Source organism: Arachis ipaensis, chromosome B01 (assembly GCF_000816755.2).
Source record: "Arachis ipaensis cultivar K30076 chromosome B01, Araip1.1, whole genome shotgun sequence".
NCBI classification, from domain to species: Eukaryota; Viridiplantae; Streptophyta; class Magnoliopsida; order Fabales; family Fabaceae; genus Arachis; species Arachis ipaensis.
In genome coordinates, this window is record NC_029785.2 from 117,606,047 (window position 1) to 117,624,104 (window position 18,058).

Genomic DNA, 18,058 nt, shown 5'->3' on the forward strand with positions numbered 1-18,058 from the left:
TTCGAGAATCTGTAGCCGTCCATGCTAGTAATTTGTGTGTTTTATTTGGGCCTCCGTAAGAGATGGAGAAAGCAGGGAAAAAGGAATTTGTTCAAGCTTTAATGAGAAATGTTAGGTAATTGAAATTTATTGTTTTCTTTTTTTTTTTCGGTGGACAAATTTATTGTTTTTCGTCATCAATGAATTATTTTTTTTTTATATGATGCAGGATCTAAGGCCCAAGACAAACAAACAAAAACTAGCCTACAGATTCTTAAAAATCTAATTCCTTTACAGCATCTAGTAATAATGAAAGAAAAGGTGGGGCCTCCTCGAAGCATATCAAACCAGCAACAATTCTTTGGGTGTTCTTTGCTAGTGTAGTGTATGTATGGGCAGCAAAATTGGCTTCCCAAAAATATGGCAGACACGAAGCAGGCCTGGCTTCATGAGAAGGTTTTTAATTGCACGAATTAGAGAGGTGCAAGCATGGAGTTAATTCGTCTGATTATGGATAAGATGGAGGGAGCAGGCTGAATCAATTTCCACCACAATCTTCCTGAATCCAAATTCTATTGTCATCTTTAATTCCACATATATCTCCCATAGGCCATAACTCGGCTGTAGTTATAGTCATTTTTCCAATATTAAGCATAAAGTCCACAACGAACCAGCCATGGGAGTCTCTCAAAAGATCCTCGCAAGCTCCGTTCTTTGAGGTGGTGAAAAAAAATCCATCAGAGTTCAACTTAACCCAGCCTTTTTCAGAGGATTCCCAGCCCATTTCCTTAATAATCGAAGAGGCGAGATTTCTTCTGTCGTGCTTTCTTAAATTTAGAAAACTTTCGTAATTTTTTGCTATTTTTTGCTAATTTGCGGTATCTCTGAGCTTTGAACTTCTCCTTGACTGAAAATCAATTCCTTTCTGTTCCTCCAAAGATTTAACAGTAAATACTCCTGTAGCATTTGGCACCCAAGCTAGAGAGAATCATCTTCTAATTCTGGCTAAGGTGCTTTTATTATATTCATCAACTCAAGAATTTTTTCAGGGAGAACCTACTGTAAGAAGTCCCAGTTCAAATTACCATCTTCCTTGGCATAAATTGCTGTTTCTCCTTCGCTTTCTCATCATCTATTTGAACAATCACAAACTGTTTTAAGGAAGCTATACCCGAGATCTAATGATCTTTCTAGGAAGAAATATTGCTGTCATTGCCAATTCTCTAGATAATTTGAGTTTTAAACTGCTCCCATATCTTAGCAATGTCTTTTTAGGCATTCGAACAATTCAATTTCTGGTGCACCTTGGGGATAAAACTATCACCACGTCTATACTTAGATCTCGTGATTTTGACTCACAGAGAATCTCCATTAGCAATGAGTTCCCAAGCCAGCTTCATAAGAAATAGGTAGTTAAAGTCTTGGGCCTTCCATATCCCTATTTCACCCTTGCTTTTGGGCTTGCAAACATCATCCCAACTGATAAGGTGCGGAGCTTCATTCGATCTTTCCATTCTGTTTCAAACATGTTACAAACATTTTTAGAGTTTACAATCTTTTTTTTGTATCTGGAACCAAGACGAGTGTGTTGACGAAGCCAATGTCTAATCCCACAAGAGAGGGTTGTGAAGGATATGTTTTGAAACTGCAAGACAATGCAAAGGCTAGAAAAGCACCAATAAATAAAAAACTGGTAGGGAATATATTTTTAATTTCAGCAATCAAGAGGATGCCAATAGAATCTACAACGACGGTCCATGGAGGGTGTTGGGACATATGCTGAGCTTGCAATGGTAGAGACCCGAAGTGTCTGAGTATGAGGTAAATTATTATCTTCTTTCTATTTGAATTCAAATACATGGTTTACCTCTAGATAAGATAAATAGAGAGAATGCTATAAAGATAGGAGCTGCTGTGGAAGAGTGATTAAAGTGGAGGATCCTTTTGTGGAAGGAAATCTACTTAGGACCTTCTTAAGAATAAGGGTAGGGTTGAATACCCTTGTTTCTCTAAAAACTAGATTTTGGTTTCAAAGGAGAGAAAAAAATTAGTCATGGGCTACGATAAAGTATGAAAATTACTACTATAACTGTGAAAGGATTGGGCATGATAGGAGGGTATGCAAAATAGAAATAGCTATATCAGTTGAAAATTCAGAACTATCAAGATATGGTCAAGTCTCTCATTTGCGGGATTAAGACCGATTGCTACTTTAGTTGCAAGGTTCGGCATTCAATTACAGAAGCAAAAAAAACAGTGATTGGGAGGCACGTGAAGAAAGCCTTCAGAATGAAAAGTCCAGGCAAAAGAAACCAAGAGATGAGATAAGGTCAAATCAACAGCAGGATATGTTTGCAAAAGCTAGTATGATGAGTGACAACCAAGTGAGCCTAGAGGATACAGCTTAAAGACAGAGATCGAGACACGTGGAGGAAGAAATTACAGTTGAAAAAAAATGAAAGGTTAGATGAAGAGAATGCGACTAGAGAGGGAAATATGATTTATTGGAAAAGTAAGAATGGGTAGAGTACAAACAGATGAATGGAAGTAGAAGGAGGATACGAAGTAGAAGAGGCTGATGTCATGATTTGTCAGAATTCTTTTCAAGAAAGATCTAGAAAGGATGAAAGGGAAAAAAGAGCTAATGAATCTATCGGGCCTAACCAATTGGACCTAAGTGGGAAACACAAGTCTCAAATGAAGCATATTAAGCTAAACATGAAAATATTAAAAGGGAAGAAGGCCTTGGAGATGGAGGTTATGGAAGTGGGCTGGACAAATGATAATAAAAATTTCAATATAATGGGTCAAAGCCTTTCACGAAACAGATCAGTAGAGGAGAATACTAGTCCTAAAAACATAAGAAAAAAAGGAAAGAAGACACAAGTCCATGGAACCGAAACAAGGGAGTATTATTTTGTGAAACTTTTTGATGTTGATGATGATGATGATAAGACAGAAACCGACAAGGAGGAGAAGTTACCAGAGGCATTGGAGATAGAACTGGTGCACGGCAGTAACCAAAAGCTAAAAATCAAAAGAAAATGAGAAGAGATTAGCCAGCAAGACATAACAGAAGAAAGGACAAGTATTGATGAGCAAGGAAATGAAGAAGAGAGAAGTAAGAGAATCAGAAGGGAACAAGTCAAAGAAAGTGGAAATGATGGCAGAATGGATTTATACAAAGATGTTGCTAGGAAATATGGACACAAGGCTGAGGAGACGGGCCTAAACATGCCCCACCCTCAGCCATGAGTATCATTAGTTGGAACTGTCGTGGGATGGCGGCTCCTGCAACAGTATCCGAATTGTGTAATCTGTGTATATAGATAAAGCCCGCTATGGTTTTTTTATGGATACTAGAGCTAAACAAGAATTTATCAATAGAGTTAAGAAAAAGTTACATTTTGATAAATGATAAATCGTTTTGTATAGAACCCCGAGGAATGTGCGGCGATCTCTGTCGTTTCTGGAATAATAAAGTTAATGTTGAAGTTTACTCGTGGACCAATAATTTTATTAACGCAAAAGGGAATAAATGGATCAGCCACTTTGTTTATGGAAATCCAATGTATTCACAAAGGAAGAAGCTCTGGAGAGAATTGGCAACTAATAAGGAGGATCCGCTGACTCCAAAAATGTTCATAGGAGATTTTAATGATATTTTAAGCCAAGAAGAGAAGATTAGGATGCATCCAAAACCGGTTAGTCAAATGATGGAGTTTAGAAATTTTGTGAATTATAATAGCCTAATGGACTTGGAGTTGCAAGGGTGAAAGTTTACGTAGTTCAGTAATCCAAGAAGTGGGTTCATCACAAGGGAGAGGATTGATAAAGCTTTAACAAATTGGGAATGGCGAAAATTATTCCAACATACCAAATTGGAGTTCTTGCCTGCAGTGAGCTCGGACCATTATCCTATTGTCTTAACACCGGAACCGAAGAAAAAATGTAAAAAAGTGTTCAAATTTAAAGCTTTTTTGGAGGATCACAAAGAATGCGAGGAGATCGTTAGAAAATGGTGGAATAGGAGAACAAAGAGGGACAGCAGATGGGATAGCTAAATTGAGAAGATGAATAACTGCAAAAAAGAATTACAGAGTTAGAGTAAAAAAATATTTACTAGAGCGGATAAAAAGATAGCTAGGCTATATAACAAACTTCAGCATCTTCCAACAATGAATTTGCCAGTAAATCAACAAGAAAGGATAGTGCAAATTAAGGAAAGAATTAAACAGTTATGGGAACAAGAGGAGATGTATTGGGGCAAAGGTCAAGATTAAAATGGATACGATTTGGGGACAAAAACACAACGTTTTTCACGCAACAGCAATCCAAAGAAGGGATAGGAACATGATTAAAAAGCTAAAGAACTCACAAGGGGAGTGGGTCTGTAGAAGCTTGGAGGTGATGAAGCTCATTAAAGACCATTATACTGATCTTTTTAGGGACTCACAAAGTAAAAATTTAGAATAGTGTTTACAGAAAATTCCAAAGAAAGTGACTCAAGAGATGAACGAGAGTTTAACAAAGCAAGTAACAGAAGAGGAAGTTAAGGAAGCAGTTTTTAGCATGGGGGGTTTAAAGGCACCAGGCTCGGACGGGTTCAACGGTTTGTTTTATTAGAGGCATTGGACCGACATAAAAAATGAGGTATGTGATGTGGTTAGAGAGTTCTTTACAAAGCAATCATTATTTGATGAAATTAGTGAAACAGCGATACCTTATTCCCAGGATTAAACAACTAGAAACCCTGAACTACCTTAGACCTATTAGTTGTTGTAACTTCATCTATAAGATTATTTCAAAGATTCTAGTAATGAGGCTGAGAAAGATATTAGACAAAGTGGTGTCCTCAACTCAGAGTGCCTTTGTAGAAGAGAGGTTAATTTAGGATAATATAGTGATAGTTCAAAAAGCACTACATAGTCTTAAAAAGAAAGAAAGGAGGAGATCAAAAAACCTAGCTATCAAGTTGGACATGAATAAAACATATAATAGAGTGGAATAGAATTTCTTGAAAAAAGTGTTAATGGCTTCGGGTTCACTGGGGATTGGATGCAGCTAGTCATAAAGTGCATCAGGAGTGTGAGCTATAGGTTCAAGGTGAATGGGAAGTTGTCATAGAAGGTGATAACCCAAAGAGATTTTCACTATTCCTAAGAATGAGGCTCACACAAATGGAGTTATATATGGTTTCAAAGTCACACCCAATGCCCCTACCATCACTCACCTCCTATTCGCAGATGATTGTATTATTTTAGTTGAGGCAAAAGAAGAAGAGATATACTAGATCATTTTGATCCTGAATAAATACACTAAAACATCAGGTCAATGCATTAATCCAGAGAAATCGGGTATAATTTTTGGAGAGCAGGTGTCGATACAAGTAAGAGTGAATATTGAAGAAATACTTGATATAGCTGTATGGAATAATATGAAAAAGTATCTTTGCTTACCATCTCAATGGAGGTGATCCAAGAATAGAGCATTGGCATGGATAACGGAACGGGTGATGAGTAAGTTGGAAGGATGGAAAGAAAAATTATTAAACCAAGCAGGAAAGGAGGTATTGATTAAAGCAGTAGTTCAAGCAATACCAACATATGCGATGAATGTGGTTAAATTTCCTAAGAACTTTTTCTAGAGATTAAGTGCCAAAGTGGCAAAGTTTTGGTATGGACAAAGAATGCGTGATACATTGGAAGAGTTGGGATAAGTTAATTATGAGTTAAAAAGATGAAGGTTTAGGTTTCAAAGATTTTCATGCTCGGAATTTAGCTCACTTGGCCAAGCAAACATGGAGGATTGTAGAGAATCCGGAGTCTCTGTGGATAAAATTTTTGAAAGCAATATACTTTTCAAATTGTTCTTTTTGGGAGGCTCGAAGGAACACAAAAGCATCCTGGATGTGGAGCAGTATTCTAGAGGGGAGGGACTTTTTTAGGTGGAACGGTAGATGGAATATTGGGAATGGGAGAAAAGTGAAGGCGTGGGAAGATAAATGGATTATAGATTCCAAGAAAATTCAGAATGAACCACATAGAGAGGTGCAATTCGTTAGTGAACTGATTGATTCAGGGGAGGGGTGAAATTCTAAGAAGATTAATTCTATTTTTACTTTAGAGTTAAAAGATAAGATTATCAAAACTCCTATTAACTTATTAGAGATGAAGGATTGATTGGTGTGGCCATATACTTTGGATGGATCCTACTCTATTAAGTCGGGATATTATGTGGCAAAGAAGCAACAAATCGAATTAAAGGGGGGGGAGAAGCGTCCACAAGTAGTGATCTAAAGGAGTTATGGGCAGAAATTTAGAAGATTAAAGCTCCTCAAAAATAAATATATTTGTGTGAAAAACTGCACATAATACTATTCCAGTGAATGAGAACCTGTTCAAGAGGAGAATTGCTAAGAGTTCTATGTGTCAAATTTGTAACTTAAAAATTGAAATCACAGAGCATGTTATTCTTTTGTATCCCTGGACGAGAGCTGCCTGGTTTGGCACCCAGTGCTACAAATACCCAACTACGGACACGGTTTCATCATATGAAAAGTAGGTTCTAGAATGTATTAAAGAAATATGACGAAACATAAAAATAGCGCAAGATGTTTTAATCAGTAGGATAGCCTATCTTAGTTGGAAAATATGAAAGATCAGAAACCAAGCAGTATTTTAGAAAATAGAGATCAATCCAGCCAACACAATTCATAGAGCAAAAATAATAAAGATACAATTCGTAGAAGTAACACATGATAGGCATATAGAGAATCAACAACTAGTACAAAAAAGAGGTAGAACCATTACGTGGAGACCTCCGCCCCAGAGCCTTGGGTAAAGGCTAACGTTGATGCATCTTTTACGGCAACAACAGGGACAGGAGTCACTGCAGTGACAATCAGAAATAGTGCAAGAAATCTTGTAATTGGAGCAACAACAAAAATTACGGCGTGTTCTAGTCTAGCAGCAGAAACTTTAGCAATCATACATGCCATTATTCTAGCAAAAAACATGGAGATGAAGAAGGTGTTAATAGAATCAGATAATGTAATGCTAGTGCAGATGTTGAAATAAAAAAGTAGAATAGGTGAAATTGATCCTATTATATTGGATATTTTTGAACTTACAAAAAGAAAAATTGAATTTGGCTTCACATGGATCCCAAGAGAAGAAAATCATCTTGCTCACAAGGTTGCAATATTGGAGGCAATGGGAGTGATGGAGAGATCATGGATCATCAGACCGCTTTTAGAGATAATTGTACAGATGTGCAAAGATGCACCCATCAAGTTGGAACAGCATAATTGTAATGGAGGAGTAGTGTCAGAGCCATGGGAAGGGTCTTCGGTACAGCGGCGGTGACTCTGGGAAGAGCTCTATCTGCGCAACCATGGTGTAGCGGGCGACGGCAGCATGTTTGTAGCAGATGAAGGACTGCCTGGGGGATTGCAGAGATGCATATACGCAGACTAGAGACGGAAGATGAAGTTTGAGAGCAAAATTGAGGGATCACTAGCGCTATACCGTTCTCCGACTCCCAGCAGCAGCATCGTCTTGGAATAAGAGAAACACTTCCAGTGTGGAGGAGTCTCAGCCTCACCCAAGCGAAATCAACGCGATTAGACCCATCTCCTTGCAGCGAGTAGTGTCGAATTCGCATCCCTTACAACTTGTAATTTGATAAGAGTATTAGATAGGTAGTTGTGCCTGTGAGTTCACATGAGGGAGAATTAGTTTGAATGTGATTAGTTGAAGAGTTGGAGCGCTGAGCATGAGTGGCAAAGAGAAGAGGATTAGTTGTTCTTGTGGTTGGGTCAGGCTTGTCTGACACTAACCCAATCCAAAAAAAAAAATTATCAATACTATTACAAACCTCTTTGGGGATCTTATGGTTTGTATAACATAGCTAGGGATGACCGTCAAAACAGATTATACTAACGTAGTAACGTGCATCTTCCTACTAAGGAGAGAGTTTCTATGTTCTAACTAGAGAGTTTCTTCTGCATTTTCTCAAAAATTAACTGGAAGTGATGCTTGTTGCACTTCTCATGAATAAGAGGCACCCCAAGTATTTTTCCAAATTTTCAGTAGGTTATACTTAATTGGTTATTAAGCTCTTGCTTAATAGAGTAATGCACATTTTGGAGAAAAAGATGCACGATTTTAGTCACTTTTTGGCTTAAATTCCCACAAAACATCTTTAGTGCTTTTTTAGTGACTCGAACTTGATCCTTATTCGCTTATGCAAAAAGCACCAAATCATCTACAAAACAAAGATGAGATATTTTAGGCCTATTTCTAGATAAACTGATAGACTTCTATTTTTTTTTTCATTGACCAAAAAAATTAAGATCTGTGAGTTTTTAATTTTCATGTGAATAAATTAGTTATGAATAATAGCAAGTTCAATGTCCCAAAATATTTTATTCTAAAGAATTCAGATGCCTTCGGCGAAGCTCTGGACTTCGTTGTTACAAGAGTCAAAATCAAGCTTTTTAATGATGTTCATCACTTTATTCCCTAAAATATGAGTTTATATAAGAACACAAATATTATAATTATATCTATGAGTCATATCTTTAATCGTAATATGATGTTCCTTTACAGTTTGAAACTAAAATATTCATATTAAATAATTAAAAAGAGTAAAGAGAAACATCTTGATGTGGACAGATTCAAACCTATATAGGTTTATATTCTGAAAGAATATTCTTCATATTTAAAATTTGGTAAGAGAGCTATAGCTCCTTATTTTGGTAGGGATTTATATCTTCTAAATCAAGTTATTTAAAATTTCTATCTTAACTGTCATGACTAATACCTCCCCTTCCCATAATGCTTGCAATAAGAGTGTTAGTGATATTGTCATTATTGTCTGATGTAGAAATGAAATCTCCATTTTGATGCCTATTAGCAATTTTTTTTGTAGTATACTAAAACTCTTTTAATAATCTTAGTATTTATCTTCTATTTTTTTTTACTAATAATAGGTTGAGTATTCTTTAAAGCTTGGAGCTGGTGTTTATTATCTCCGATGATCAATTTTTCGTGGTTCTTTTCTTAGTTCAGGTGTGTAGTCTTCTTCTTGCTAATTTTTGTATTATTTTTTTTTCGCTGTGGATAAAACTTTTTTGTTTTTGTAAGATTTTTGGGCGTTAAACTGGCTTCCAGACTTTTAGTAATGTATGACATTTTTTATTCTTTCTCTCAGCATTAACTTTGATATTAGTAGGCTGATATTTTTTTTTCAGTGATGTGTTGCTGATTTTCTTCGTTATTACTTTTCTGATCCTCCTTTAATATATAGGATCTGAAATCTAGATGTTTAAAAAGTTTCTTTTTCTTCTTTTAGTATATATTCTATCCTTGATTTGCTCCTTCTTTGATTCTTTTTTACTAACATTTAAGTATGAGATAAAGTATATTGTTGATTATTAGATTAAAAAGATAAAGTATGTTGTTAAATTATTAAACTAAAGGAATTAAGATGATAGCTAAATGATAGCCAAAAATATTAACTTCTAATGACCCTCTAAGATTCCTCTCGGCAAAATCTTGACCAAAAATTAAGAAAAAAACTTTGCTAAAATCTTGATAAAAAAAAAGCTTTGTTAAAATAAAAAATAGAGTGAATACCCAACCGGTCCCTAATAATTTTTTCGAAGGGATTATGAGATCTCTAAACAAAAAAATATCTTTTCCAGTCCCTAATCTTTATTTTTATGAGACTAATTAGTCCATGTGTTAATGATAAAAAATATTGACAGAAGGGGCTAATCAGTCTCATAAAAGTAAAGATCAGGAGTCGAAAAGGATATTTTTTTTTCGTTGAGGGTCTCGATTGTCTTTCGAGATAATTGTCGGAGGCCGTTTAGGATTTTTTTTTCTAAAAAGTATTTAGAATTGAATTTTGATATATTTAGTATAATCTATGTGTATTTAATTACATAATGTTACTTCAGTAAAAACAATTACTTTTTATTTTAATTGCTTAAATAATCATTTAAGACAATAGATATAATTAGACAATTGTATAAAATATTAAATACTATCTTTGAATCAACTAAAGTCTTTAATTTAAGGGATAAGTACTTTTTTCGTCCCCAAGGTCTGGGGTCAAAATCAAAATCGTCCCTGATCTTTTTTTCTTATTAAAATCATCCTCAACGTTACAAAACGTTATAAAATTGTCCTTTTCTACTTCTATTTTTTTTTACCAAATTACCTTTTATTGGTGGTGGTGGTGGGTTGGTGACAGTGGAGGTGGTGGGGTGAGGAAGGTGAAAAGGAGAATGATGATGATGATGAGGGTATTTTGGTCCAAAAATTTGAGAAATGATGATTTTAAAACGTTTTTGAACGTTGGGGATGATTTTAATAAGAAAAAAATATTGAGAACGATTTTGATTTCGACCCCAGACCTTGGGGACGAAAAAAGTACTTATCCCTTAATTTAATTATCTAAATACATTAAGAAGAAAATTACCCTATTAAAATAAATCACCTCTAAATTTACATAAATACAATTTTTTAAATAAGGATACGTGTATGTGTTTTTTTCTATTTTTAAGTAAACTATGGTAAGGTGCCGCGATTTAACAAATACACCTAATTTACTGTAGACTATCACGAATTAGAAAGAGAAAAATACTAATCATAAATTGCAGTAGACTATCACGATTTATATTTTATTGATGGTGTTTATAAACCCCTCTAAACTATTACAGTTAATGTTTTGGCCATGTATAATTAGTTAAAACGGTAAAAAATTATTTACTCATTTTCTAAAAATATATCTAACATGGTTAATATATCTATTTTTGAAAAATACACAATATATCTAACGTATAATATATCTATTTTTTTATTATTTCGATATTCTTCTAAAAATAATATACAATAAATATATTTTCAAAAAATGAGTAAATACTTATCGTTTTAACTAACTATACATGGCATAAGGCACATTTTTTTTTATATTTAGAGAGAAAATATATGAAAAATATAACAACTAAACAATGATAGCTTTTATGTATTTATTTGACTTACTTCTTCATGTATTATACCATTTTTTATCCTTCATAAATAATATATTTTTAAAATATATCTGATGAATTTAAAAAAAACTATATTTTAGTTAAAAAATATTTAAATTATTTTTGACTTATTTGTTCACTAAAAATAAGATAAAAATGCCAATTAAAAAAAAAGAAAAGATATACAAGTGGTATAGTAGACATAAAAGAGTAGGTCAAATAAATACATACGAAATAATTATTAGTTGTTTGGTTATTTTATTTATGAAGGATAAAAAAAATGGTATAATGCATGAAGGAATAGGTCAAATAAATACATAAAAAAAGTCTTTGTTTATTTGTTATATTTTTTCATATGTTTTCTCTCCAAATATAAAAAAAATGTGCCTTTGATTAGGTATAATTACTTAAAATGATAAATATTTACTCATTTTCTGAAAATATATTTATTGTGTATTATTTTTAGAAGAATATTGAAATAATGAACAAATAAATATATTATACATGTTAGATATATTTTTAAAAAATGAATAAATACTTATCATTTTAACTAATTATACATAATCAAAGCATAAATTGTAGTGGTTTAGAAGGATTTATAGATATCGTCAACAAAGCATAAACCGTGGAAGTCTACCGTAATTTATGTTTAACTTTTTTTATTCATAAACCGTGACAATATCTTTTTATTAAATCCTAGTACCTATCACCGTTTACATAAAAATAGAAAAAAACACATATACATAACTTTATTTAAAAATTTGTATTTTAATAAATTTGGAGGTGATTTATTTTAACAGGGTAAATTGCCCTAAATTAAGATAATAAAATTTGCTCGTAAAAATAATAATAGAGTAATATCAGAAATCAGATTTTTCGGCCAATATTAATCAACATTATTAAAATTATTTTGTTTATATCTTAAATCATAAACCTTTAACTCTATACAACACTTTATAAATATAAACTATAAATTCTATAGTTAGCCCAGCATTAACTAATTAAAAGTTAGTTTTTATATTTTCTCTAATAACAACTATAGAATAAACAACAAACTTTTCACTCGAATATTAACGACAAAAATGATTCTATTTTTATTAACGACAAAAATATTTTTAAATTTGGCATAAATATCTTCTTTGTAGATATTAGTAGAAAAATATATTAGTAACATTTGATTTTAATAAAGTTTTTTTTGTAGTATTAGTAAAAAAATAAAACAGTTTTATCTTTAAAATTTGATAATTTTATGCTAAATAAATTTTTTTATGTTTTTTATCAGAAAAGTTTTAAAAATATTCATAAGTTTTATTTTGTTTTAATTTTGTTACAGATATTTTTTATTTGCGTCAAATATACCATTGACCGCCAATTTTTAAAAAAATTTAAGACCAATTTAACAACAATTTTATAAGAACAACACTCAATACAAGTAAATCAAGCATAATTTTCATACACTATTGTTAGATTAGTCTTAAATTTTTAAAAAATTTAGTTGTTAAAGGTATATCTGATACAAATTAAAAACTTTTAAAAATTTATGGATATTTTTAAAATCTTTACCAAATTTAAGAGAGAAAAAATATTCTTTATCCTATTCTAAGAGTATTTTTATTGTGAGTAAAACTCCTCCTCGATCCTTAACCATTTACCAAATTGACCTGGCGTCCCCTTACCATTAGAAATTAACAACGTAGTCCTTAACTATTCTCTCCGTGTGACCAAAAGGACCCTCTTACTGGTACTTCCGGTTAAGAGGGTCCTTTCGGTCACACGAAGAGAATGTATAAGGACCGTGTTGTTATTTTCTAATGGTGAGGGGACCGGAGAGGGATTTTACCTAAAATTAGAAAATAAATAAAAAAAGCATTGTTTTAAGTTTTGCATCTAATGCATTCTGCCATATTTTACATGTGGACAGAGAGCAAACAACGTTAAACTTAATAGATAGCACGAAATCATTAACAACGAGACTTAACACAAAAGTGATAATTATTTGGGTTGATTAAGCATTATTATGTCTTGGATTTAGGGTTTTAAGAACAAAATGTATGTTCTATATTGTTGAACCTAAAAAATAGTTAGTTCAAGATTATTATTCCATACACCTTTTTCTAGAAAAATTAAACTGCTTTTCTTATTAGTGAAATTAAATTCATCAGCCATAATTTTAATAGTAGGATACACGTAGAGACTAAATATTATTTTTAGATTTTTAGAAGTGATATTTGTTTCATCCAAATATTCGTGATATGACGAATTAATTTTAATTAATTTTACGTATTTTAATTTTGTTTATTTAGTTACTAATTTGAATTTTATGTCAGAGGATTTAGAGTTTTCTTTATTTAACCTAAAGTTGAGTGAGTTTCTTTGATTTAATTTTCAAACCAGTGAATAAATTATATTGAGGTATTTCTTTCTTGTTGCATCAAGAAATTCAGTAAAAAGAATATTTAGTCTCTACGTGTAACCCTACTATTAAAATATTTAGTCCCTAACCATTTAGAAAAGGACCTGGCGTCCCTGACCATTAAAAAATAACAATACGGTCCTTATCCATTCTCTCGTGTGACCGAAATAATCTTTTTATCGATTTTCGAATAAAAAGTAATCGGAAGTATTGATAAAAAGGTCCTTTTAATCACACCGAAAAAATAATTAAGGATCGCATTGTTAATTTTCAATGGTAAGGCAGCGTCATGTCAATTTTGTAAATAATTAAGTACCGGAGTGGGGTTTTACTCTTTTATTGTTATCGAAAGGGAAGGTTAGCCTGTGTGAGGTTTTGGTAATTCACCCTAATTATTATAAATTATTTTTTCTGATATACAATTTTTTTTTTTCAAAGAAGCCACATCCTCTGAAATTTTCGATCCATGATCCGCACACACAGTCGCTGACTTGAACGAACTAAGAACAAAAGTGGAAACCTGGAAAAACAAGGGATTGGATCTCCAATGGATTCGAACGCCATGGCACAACTCCAAAGACCTTCAACCCAAACCCCAACCCTGCTCGATTCTCTGGGCGAAGAAATCATCAGAATTGTAGCCCCAGTCTCAATCTGCATGTTCCTCGTTGTAATCCTCGTCTCCATTCTCAACACCGGTGACTCTTCCTTCTCCGTTTCCAGCATCGCCACCATTGCGTACACCGAGACAACCTCCGATTCCTCCTGGGACAAGTTCCTAGGTGCCCTGCTCAACTCCCTCGCCTTCGTCGTCGTCGTCACCGTGGCCACCTTCGTCCTCGTCCTCCTCTTCTATTTCAGGTGCACTGGCTTCCTCAAAATCTACATGGGTTTCTCCGCTTTCGTCGTTCTAGGGTTCCTCGGCGGGGAAGTTTTCATCTTTTTGATTCAGCATTTTAGTACCCCAATTGATTGTTTCACTTTCTTGTTGCTTCTGTGTAATTTTGCTGTTGTTGGTGTTATGGCTGTCTTTATGTCGAAAATGGCTATTATTGTTACTCAGAGTTACTTGGTTGTTATTGGGATTCTTGTAGCTTATTGGTTCACTATGTTGCCTGAATGGACCACTTGGGCCATGCTTGTTGCCATGGCATTGTATGATCTTGCTGCCGTTTTGTTGCCTATTGGTCCCTTGAGGCTTCTCGTTGAGCTCGCCATATCGCGGGACGAGGAGATTCCAGCTTTGGTTTATGAAGCTAGGCCTGTGAATGTTGAGAATTTGGATCCTAGGGTTGCTGTTGCTCAGAGGAGGCTGTGGAGAGAGAGGAGGGTTACCGAGAATTCTAATCTCCGGGGTGATGCTAATGTGAATGTTAGTAATAATAATGCCTTAGGTCTTGGTGCCAATGCTGAGTTGAACCCTGGTTTGGATTTAAACAGCAATAATCCCAGTTCGGCTGGGGAAGATGCTATTTTGGATTCGAATTTGAGTTCTAGTACTTCTTATGGGATCTATAGTGACAGGAATTTGGTTAGAGCTGAAGAGGGGCGAGTTCAGGAGACCAATTCAGAGGTTACTACCCCATTGATTGGTCATGGAGTGAATGTTCGGATACATAGCAGAGCAGAAAATGTGGATGCATCAGATGAGAATTTGATGTTGGAGGGAATTGGATTGGGTTCATCCGGCGCAATCAAGTTAGGACTGGGCGATTTCATCTTCTATAGTGTTTTGGTTGGCAGGGCTGCAATGTATGATTTTATGACTGTGTATGCGTGTTATCTCGCTATCATTGCTGGTCTGGGGATAACACTGATGCTTTTGGCTTTTTATCAGAAGGCTTTGCCTGCTCTTCCCGTGTCAGTCGCACTGGGGGTGCTGTTTTATTTCTTGACCAGGCTCTTACTTGAAGTGTTTGTAGTACAATGTTCCATGAATCTTCTGATGTTTTAAAGTCAGATGTTATTTCTTGAGTCTAGTGCGTGGCTAAAATGAAAAAATATATATTCTATGCTTATATATATAGTTATATACACTAGGGAAAGTTCTGGGCTCCTATGTTTACTAGTAAGGCTTTTCAGAACTGTATCTGTTCTTTCTATTCTATAGCACATAACTTTTGATGTCCCTCTTGGATCTAAGAAGGCCCTCTTTGGAGACCAATGGGAGAAGGGAAATGGAGATGTGGCAGATTGAATTTGAATACCCCACATAAAATTGCCATAGCCACCCTGGTAAAAGTTGAGCATTGCTCAGCAGCTTTGAAGCCTTTGACTGAAACACTAGGCGCTGCAGGTTGAGGATCTGTGACCAAATTCACTCAATTCATGTTCTTTAAAGTAGAATAGGTCAGGTGAAAAAAAGAACGAAAATGAAATTAGTTCAGCATGAAACATCATAATCATTAGTTGTTAGTCAAACTTTTATATCATTACTTTGTTGGTTGAAATAACTTTAGTATGAAAATAATTCATTTTCTTGTGAAAATCAGATGAAAGTTAATAGTTATACATGGATATCATTGGCAGCTAGTCTCAGCAAATATCGAATATTATGAATGAATAGGATGGAAGCAAATTCCTTCAAGGCAAGAATGTTTGTGTTTATCTTGTATGTTGTAAGACATTGGTAGTTGGTACTGCATATTTTCTACTTAGTGAAAGTAGGGACGCCAACACAACCCTACCCGGGGCGGGGCGGGTGTCTAACTGGAGTGGGATGGGGTCGTATTCAGGGTGGACCTGCCTTTAGCCGTCCTTATATATATATAACTTGTGTCTTAATTAATTTATGCTTGGATGGTGTTTATGGTTTTATAAAGGTTAAATTACACAGTTGGTCCCTACACTTTCAGTGAAATTGCAAATTGGTCTCTATACTTAAAATTTGTAATTTAGTCTCTGTCAAAGTGCTTCATTTAACAGAATATTTTCAGTATATTTTCTATTTTAACAGAATATTTTCAGCATATTATGAAAAATATTCTGTTAAATCAATACTTTTTGACCAACAGGGACTAAATTGTAAATTTTAATTCTCTTCAGGGATTCAATTACAAACTTTTAAAGTGTGGGAACCAATTTGCAATTTCACTAAAAGTGTAGGGATCAACCGTGTAATTTAACCTTTTATAAATTTTGAAATTTAATTTAAACGCCGGATCCTAAAAGTTATAGGGCGGGATGGGTACCTTATGGATACGGTTAGGATACAAAATTTTACTACTCACGGATAGTAGCAGAATAGGTTCTATATCGAATAGGTTAGGGTGATGCATCGGGTAGTGCGATACCGTCTCTAAGGTAGCGTTTGGTGGAGAGACAGAGACAGAAAGACTAAGACGGAGAGACAGAGACTAAGAGACAGAGATTAAAATAAATTTCAGTATTTGCAAAGTGGGAGACAAAAATTAAAACAAGAATAAAATTCTAATTTAATTTATACAAAGGATAAAATTGAAATTAATTAATTGAAATGAAAGTATTTTAGGTATAAAATGTTATCAAAGTTTCAGTCTTTATCTCTAAAAATTTTAGTCCCATGTGTTCCTACTTTTTAGAGGTATTGAAATACTGAAATTTTGGGGACAGAGACATAAATTTTAGTATCAGTCTCTGAACTAACAAACATGATACTGAGTCTTAGTCTTTCAGTCTCTTACCTCAAAACAAACGCTATTTAAGTGAAAGGTGCAGAACTACTACCCACTGATTCATTGCCAAATTCAACTGGAATGCTCTATTCTAACAAATTGCTTAATATATCAACCTAAGACATTTTTTCATTCAACTTATTGGTCCATAATCCATTCTGCTGAAATGAATTTGCCTCTTGCATTTACACGTTTTCATATTAGGTAGACAATTCTGCACTAGTGAAATGTGGTTGCAAACCTACACAAGTTATATAAGAAGCTGCATAAGAGTATGTGTCTCTGATCTTTTTTTTTTTTTCTTTTCGGAGCCAAAACATAATTATATTGATTAGAAATACGGACCATCCGGATAAAGTAAAGGGAAGGGAAGTTATATTTATTTAAGAATGAGATCTATCCATTGAAAATTCTAATTGACATTTTCAATCGTATATTGTTGCCGTTGATTGAAATCAAAACCCCACTGGTAAGCAGAAAATCCTTGTTTGCATTTATTTGACTCACAACTTCTTCAGTTGCCGGCATACAAATAAAAAAATAAAGAAAAAGTCTGTTCTACCTAAAATCAATCGACAAAAGTAACTTAGGATTAACAGTAATATTCTCCGTGAGCATTACTATAAATAAAAGCTAACTCCACCCTTCTTCAGCAACTCCGTTGTAGTCTAGGTGGTTAGGATACTCGGCTCTCACCCGGGTTCAAGTCCCGGCAACGGAATTTTTGTTTCCTCTTACTCTCTCTTTTACTGCTTCTTTGTGAACTTCATCCAGTTCTATGTATGTATACCTCAGCAAAAGCAGGAACATGAACATGTTAAGCTTTCCCGTCTTCACATGATAAATAATAGATATTATTAAGAAATATTATTTTAAATATGTAATCATGAATACAAATAAAAGATTTTTTTTCTCAAAGGTATATTTTTTAAAATATGAAAGTTTAATTACATAAAAGTATATATCGTAAAC

General features: G+C 33.9%; 1 protein-coding gene across 1 annotated transcript; it reads left to right on the forward strand.

The window, feature by feature from the left end:
* On the forward strand, positions 1,487-15,637 carry LOC107634561 (presenilin-like protein At2g29900). The gene is made up of 3 exons (XM_016338004.2): positions 1,487-1,800; positions 8,975-9,053; positions 13,872-15,637. The coding sequence occupies exon 3, from the start codon at positions 13,981-13,983 to the stop codon at positions 15,385-15,387; it is 1,407 nt and encodes a 468-aa protein (XP_016193490.1). The 5' UTR covers positions 1,487-1,800; positions 8,975-9,053; positions 13,872-13,980; the 3' UTR covers positions 15,388-15,637.